The sequence below is a fragment of the Parasteatoda tepidariorum genome, chromosome 4 (assembly GCF_982258835.1).
Source record: "Parasteatoda tepidariorum strain Cologne lab strain chromosome 4, Ptep-v5.0, whole genome shotgun sequence".
Taxonomy (NCBI): domain Eukaryota; kingdom Metazoa; phylum Arthropoda; class Arachnida; order Araneae; family Theridiidae; genus Parasteatoda; species Parasteatoda tepidariorum.
In genome coordinates, this window is record NC_141758.1 from 103620340 (window position 1) to 103627996 (window position 7657).

General features: G+C 36.2%; 1 protein-coding gene across 1 annotated transcript; it reads right to left on the reverse strand.

Moving 5' to 3' along the window:
• Window positions 1-2829: 2829 nt before the first annotated feature.
• LOC107447597 (uncharacterized) lies at window positions 2830-3294 on the reverse strand. The gene has a single exon (XM_016062545.2). The coding sequence runs from the start codon at window positions 3292-3294 to the stop codon at window positions 2830-2832; it is 465 nt and encodes a 154-aa protein (XP_015918031.2).
• Window positions 3295-7657: the final 4363 nt, after the last annotated feature.

Genomic DNA, 7657 nt, shown 5'->3' on the forward strand with positions numbered 1-7657 from the left:
TAATGGGCGGCATTTTTATTTCTCTCTCGTAGGGACTGGAAAGGAAATCAGTCTTCAATGGCAAAGGGTTGTCTTTTAGGATTTCAATCGTCAGAGGGAATGAGAAGACGGAAGATTTAAAAAGGGCAGTGGAATAAGAAGTTAACCAAAATGAAAGGAAGGGAGAGGAAGAGGTGTTACATATTGTGGCAGCGTTATTTCTAGGTAATATAAGATTTACTTATATTACTTGCATTAAATCTCAGTTGTATTCTTTAACTTTGATGGTGTGTAATGCGCGGCATTTTTATTTCTCTCTCGTAGGGACTGGAAAGGAAATCAGTCTTCAATGGCAAAGGGTTGTCTTTTAGGATTTCAATCGTCAGAGGGAATGAGAAGACGGAAGATTTAAAAAGGGCAGTGGAATTAAAAGTAAACCAAAATGAAAGGAAGGGAGAGGAAGAGATGTTACATATTGTGGCAATGTTATTTCTAGCTAATATAAGATTTACTTATATTACTTGCATTAAATCTCAGTTGTATTCTTTAACTTTGAAGGTGTGTAATGCGCGGCATTTTTATTTCTCTCTCGTAGGGACTGGAAAGGAAATCAGTCTTCAATGGCAAAGGGTTGTCTTTTAGGATTTCAATCGTCAGAGGGAATGAGAAGACGGAAGATTTAAAAAGGGCAGTGGAATTAAAAGTAAACCAAAATGAAAGGAAGGGAGAGGAAGAGATGTTACATATTGTGGCAATGTTATTTCTAGCTAATATAAGATTTACTTATATTACTTGCATTAAATCTCAGTTGTATTCTTTAACTTTGATGGTGTGTAATGGGCGGCATTTTTATTTCTCTCTCGTAGGGTCTGGAAAGGAAATCAGTCTTCAATGGCAAAGGGTTGTCTTTTAGGATTTCAATCGTCAGAGAGAATGAGAAGACGGAAGATTTAAAAAGGGCAGTGGAATAAGAAGTTAACCAAAATGAAAGGAAGGGAGAGGAAGAGGTGTTACATATTGTGGCAGCGTTATTTCTAGGTAATATAAGATTTACTTATATTACTTGCATTAAATCTCAGTTGTATTCTTTAACTTTGATGGTGTGTAATGCGCGGCATTTTTATTTCTCTCTCGTAGGGACTGGAAAGGAAATCAGTCTTCAATGGCAAAGGGTTGTCTTTTAGGATTTCAATCATCAGAGGGAATGAGAAGACGGAAGAATTAAAAAGGGCAGTGGAATTAAAAGTAAACCAAAATGAAAGGAAGGGAGAGGAAGAGATGTTACATATTGTGGCAATGTTATTTCTAGCTAATATAAGATTTACTTATATTACTTGCATTAAATCTCAGTTGTATTCTTTAACTTTGATGGTGTGTAATGGGCGGCATTTTTATTTCTCTCTCGTAGGGTCTGGAAAGGAAATCAGTCTTCAATGGCAAAGGGTTGTCTTTTAGGATTTCAATCGTCAGAGGGAATGAGAAGACGGAAGATTTAAAAAGGGCAGTGGAATAAGAAGTTAACCAAAATGAAAGGAAGGGAGAGGAAGAGGTGTTACATATTGTGGCAACGTTATTTCTAGGTAATATAAGATTTATTTATATTACTTGCATTAAATCTCAGTTGTATTCTTTAACTTTGATGGTGTGTAATGCACGGCATTTTTATTTCTCTCTCGTAGGGACTGGAAAGGAAATCTGTCTTCAATGGCAGAAGGTTGTCTTTTAGGATTTCAGTCTTTAGAGGGAATGAGAAGACGGAAGAATTAAAAAGAGCAGTAGGAAGTATTGGTCCTCGTTAAACTGTACTACCGTAAAGTGCTCGACTTCGCGCGCAGGTCGTCGGGCTACCAAAACGGGGGTTCCATGCCCCCCGCAGAGGATCAAAATTGTGATGGCATGTCTTCGAATCATCCTCCGGGATGTTTCCCAGACCGTCGCCAATAGCCCATTGTGCAGCTCTAGTGTGACGTAAATTAACAACAACAACAACTTCCGAGAGAATGAGAGAAAAGACGAATTAAGAGGGGCATATCCACCTCGAAAGAAGGGACATTAAGAGATTTTACAGATTCTGGCAATGTTTTTTCTGGCTAATGTAAGATTTACCCAGTTACGGATTATCAGTTTGTTTTTTGTTTTCTTATTAAGAAATTTAATCCCTATAACACCGAATTCCGTTTTTATGTAGATTCTATTTTCAGTTAGACCTTGTGGTCCCATACATTTATTTACTTTTAGTTTTAATGTTACTTTTAATTTATTTTTGCTTTTAATTCTTCAAAATATTTTATTTTATTTTATAACCATCGTTGAGCAGCAGACCAATTTTTGGGTTTAAGACTACTAAAGTTCCACGGCGTAGCCTTGTAATTTTGAACCCAATCCAAAGGACAGCCTGGATCAAGTATTGGGAGAAATTTTTCTTCGTGGTGGACTTTTTGATGGAACTAACCCGCTTTTGCGTCACATGCAGAGGAAAAACATGAAAACTTCACATGATTTCCCTGAAAACATGGGGTCTCTAATCCATAATCTGTTTACCACTAATGGTATTTTACGTCGGAGTTGTGGTCGGTGCAAGCCTGATGCGGAATTCGTATCGACCAGCGATTGCTGAGATTCGAACCCCGTTCACCTCATTGGAAGGCGAACACTCTATCCCCTGGGCCATCGCGGCTCTTACTCAGGGATTTCAAGCAAAAGCTGAGACAAATTAAAAATATTGAAGAACATGATGTCAAAACTAGAAAAAGTGATCTTGTGGAGGTATCTCATAAGGGAGGGCACTAGCATCGATTCTTCCATATCAAAGTATCGTCGGTTCTGAGAACTTATCAAGATGTACGAAATTCAGGCATCCATTTCCTCCCCTAGGTTACAAAGTGTGTAGATGGGAGAAGTAGCAATGTTAATTCTGCTGAGGTGTTCAAGAAGACAGTCGTGTCCAGTGGCCAGGCGAAATTCTGCCACAGCTCTACGCCTTGGCCCAATGTAGGATTTTGGGACTAAATCCCTAAAAGGTTTATCGGACACTCTTTTGGACAGGTCCATGAGGGAATGGTCTTTTATGCAATTTGTCACCATTTTCTTGATGGAACAAAATGGTATTGCGTGGGAAGGAATTTCATTAATTGAGGCGCCCTTCTTGGCCAAAAGATCTGCACTCTCGTTTCCCATATATCCGCAGTGGGAAAGTATCCACTGAAGGACAATGTTTTTCCTGTGTGACTCAAGGTTTCGAAGGAGTCGTCGGCAGTCCATGACTTCAAGGGTTTGGAGATCGTCAGAGGAACTGGTGTCTTGAAATGCGGCCATAGAGTCACAAAAAATAACTGCTCTTGTAATATGGTCAAGGTGACAGTGAATTTGAGACAGAGCAGCTCGAATGGCGGTTATTTCACCATCAAATGCAGTTCCTTGTCCCACAGAAGTGTAAAATGAAAATAATTTTGATGCGATTCCTGCCCCTGCATTATTACAGTTGGAGAGTAGAGAGCAGTCTGTAAGTATATGAAGCCAGAGATCTTCAGGATAGTAATTGTTTATTGTTTCATAAACCAGGGATCTCAAGATGGTAGTATCAGTATTCTTTTTTGACACAAGTCAAGATTAACCTTAAAGAGCCTCATTGTAGTTGGGTTCTGTGGTGGTATAATAAATTCTGGTTCGTGGTTCAAGTTATGGGAATTCTTCAGCTCGAGAACTCCTTGTAGAAACCCGTGCTGGGTCTTTAAATTTAGTGTCAATTCAAAATTGACTTCGTTCCAGAGCTAGAGACACCCAGGCACTTTAATGATCTTCACCCATAAGAGAAGGACCTTCTCCTGGATTATTGACCTTAAAGGCCGGCACCCTGTTAGCAACAGCATAGCGCCAATGGGGGTAGTTTTGATGTTGGAGGGCCTGGTTTTGGATTATTTCTAAGGAGTTAATGATTTTATCCCCAGCTGAAATGAGTGATTCACAGCAATAGGTTATCAGTGGACGTATAAAGGTATGGTAAGTTTGTCTGGAGCAACCCCACCTTACTCCAGCAAGGCGTTTCAGGAGATTAAATCTTTTCGAGACACGGCTGTTAATGGCTTCAACTTGGTGCTTCCACGTAAGCTGATGGTCAAAGCTTACCCCCAAGTACGTGGATTTATCACATTCGGGGATTAATATCCCTTTGTGAAAGAGTTGTGAGCTTAAAGGCTGGTGCGTAAGCGAGAAAGTCAGATAAAATGTTTTATTTAGATTGACTTCCATATTGTTTGCATCACACCGATTTTCCAGTGCGCTCAAAGCAGTAGTAAGCTTGGATTCAACAGACTGCCTACCCTGCTTTTTAGTGGAGGCAGTCCAGATGACCAGGTCGTCGGCATACAAAAGACATCTCACACCAGGGATAAATCTTAAGATAGAAATTAAGTCGTTGATGTTAATATTAAATAAGGTGCAACTAAATTCCGAAGTTAAAATGATTGATCAAGTGAAGAAATTCCGAATGATACATGTTAAGCTAAAAGCTTTTGAGAAGCAACATGCCAGGTCAGAGGATGTCATGTATTCGAAGAATAAGACGTTGAAACTTTGTTTCCAATGTATATATCCTATGATTGGACGAGAAAGTGAATTTCGAATGCAAGATGATGGAATGAACGAAAGAAAATGGTCTTTTAAATTTAGAAGGCCAGGCTAAAGATTTTCGTATGTAAGATGATGAGTCAAGTTTGCACTTAGAAAATTTCTGATGTTATTGGTACTTAAAATAGCTTTCAAATTGTTTTGACTTACAAAAACTTTCAAATTTTTCGTACTCGGAAACATTCTGAAGTTGTTTGAACATAGAAAATGTTTTTAATTGGAATCGTAGAAGTTTAAAAAATTTCAAACTGTTTGTACTTCTGATAATATTAGTACTTAATCTTCATTATTTTTTTTTTCATGTTTTCTCTATATATTTTTTAAACTTATTTTATGAGTTCTATATACTTGCAGCTTATGCGCTGTAAATAAAACTTATTAGTTTTCTTCATTTTCTTCATTTTTTTTTTCCTTTTATTCTTCTTGTTTTTATTGTGCTATATATTAACAGAGAAAACAAGGAAAGGAGAAGAAAAAAATTATTAAAAATTTTTTTAAAAAAAATTGGAAAATAAAATAAAAATAAAAGTTATAATCCCATCATAAGCTCACACGATTATATCTGAAGGAATAGTGCTTTTTAATATTGTATTAATATAATCAAAGCAAAACATTTCATAGTGTGAGAAGCACAAAAAAGGAATTGAAACGAAAATAGAACTTATTAAGCAAAAAATTTAAAATAAAAATAAAATACAAAATAAAACAAACAAGCTAGGAATAAAAAAGTGGATTCAGGTAAACTTAGAGTAAATTTAAAATGGTGTAAATCTAATTCTACAAACATATAATGATGTGATTACTCATGATTACGCACTGGATAAAAGCTTAATATGTAATAAAAACTGGAAAAAATTTCTACAGTTGAAATTTCACAGTTTATTCTAGGTTTCCCTGAACTCTCTTTTCTCTCGAAATACCAACGGAGGTGAAACAGAATTTGCAATGAAGCATTTCTCCAGCTGTATAACATGCTCTTTAGTCCCTCGGACCTACCCAATCTTCGAAGTCTCTAAAACTTTATTTTAGTATGACAATGCACAGCAGAATACCATATAATGTCTCGGTATTTCTTGATACAAAAGGTGTTCGAACGGTTAGCTTTTGTCAGGGAGGTGGCTATTCCGTTCTTCTCATCTCTCACCAATAAAAAATATGTCATCAATGGTTGCCGAGTGATTGACGAACCACCACTCACCGTTCACTATTGTCGATGAACTGAGTTGATTATGTTGACGCTGTAATTAGTGGGGTCATCTTAAACGTCTTACAATATCGGCAGAAGAGCGGGGATGGCGCAGGGGATCGATGGTTCTCCTTCCAACGAGATGTAACGGGTTCGAATCCCAGCCCTGGCTGGTCGATACGAATTGAGTATCGGACTTGCACTGACCACAGTGCTGATGTGAAATATCCTGATTGGTAGAAGGATCATTAGTTAGATTCTCCTTGCCGTCACTCTAACCATGGGAGATTCTCGTGGTAACTTCCTCTCCATGTAACGCAAATGTGGGTTAGTTCCATCAAAAAGTTCTCCCCGAAAGCAAATTTCTCCCAATACTTGATCCAGGAGTTCCCTTGTCTTCGGGATTGAGTTAAAAATTATAAGGCTACGGAGTTGAACATTAGTAGTCGTTAACCCGAAAATTTGGGTTGGCTGTTCAACGACGGTTATAAAATAAAATATCCGTAGGAGCTGTGATGGCTCAGAAGATAGAGCGCTTGCCTCCTAATGAGGGTGGTCGGTACGAATTCTGCTTCCCGGCTCACACCGCCACAGTGCTAAAATAGAATATTCTCCGTGATAGACGGATCATGTGTGAGAATCCCCTAGTCATCGGGCAAACCGTGGGAGGCTTTCATGGTTTTCTTCTCCATGTTAAGTAAATGCGGGTTAGTTTCATCTAGAAATCCTCCACGAAAGCTAATTTGTCCCCAATGCTTGATCTTGCTGTTTCCTTGTCTTCTGCATTGGGTTCCAAATTACATGGCTACAGTTTTCGAACTTTGATTGTGGTAAACTCAGAATTGGGTCACGTCCGTTATAAAAATAAAACTATCTCCATTTGATTCCATGCGCGAACAGATAAGTGTTGCTATTGTTGCCAGATTGAGCACTATTCTGGGTACTGATTTCTCAGGTTCTAATTTTTTGTAAATGTAATCATTTGTTCTTTTCACCACAATGCGTATGTCCAAAAAAATAACAGTGCTTTGTTTGCATTTCTTCCCCATGTAGAAATTTAAATGACCAGTATATAACATTTTTGTTATAATCATTTTTGAAAAATAAAAGCGTTATCGACATCTACTAATAATTTCTGAGAAAACCAGTTTGAATGTTCGAAGAAATGAAAAGTGTTGAAAGGCGGTTGTTAGGAGAAAAAAAAAACTCTAAATTTCATTCTTATGGATCCTCTTTTTCTTAAAATTAAAATACGAATTGAAAATGCAGAAACTGAAAAATCAAAAGTTGCCAAAATGATAGTTATAATTCTTGTTGATGATTATAATTATGTAATAATGGAAAATGTATACTTTTTTAGTCTTAATTTTAAATTTTTTGCATTATATTTCACTTATTTTTCATACAATTTTAATTTTTTTTATTATATTTTTTTATCTATTATTTAAGCAGAACTGTCATAACAATTGGTTTTTAACAAGCATAATAACATTTATAACGAAATTAAACTTCTTTTTCCAGGATGACCGACTTCTATTAAGCATGTTTGATAAATAATATAAAGGTTTGAATGGTGATTTATTACATGATAGAGGTTACGATAAAAAAAAAAGTAGGATAATTTGAATAGATTTGGAACTTCAAATTATTATAATCAATAAAAGTAATGATAATAATGTAATGTAATATTTGTAATGTAATAATGATATATACAATGTAATATTTTTAGAACAAAGAGATATAATAAAATTTTATGTAAATATCATAAAATTTAATGTAAATATAATTAAATGTAATGTGAAAAATTTTATTTACATTCTAAAATTTCTTCTGCAGTAAACTTCTTCAATGTCAATCAGAATTAAT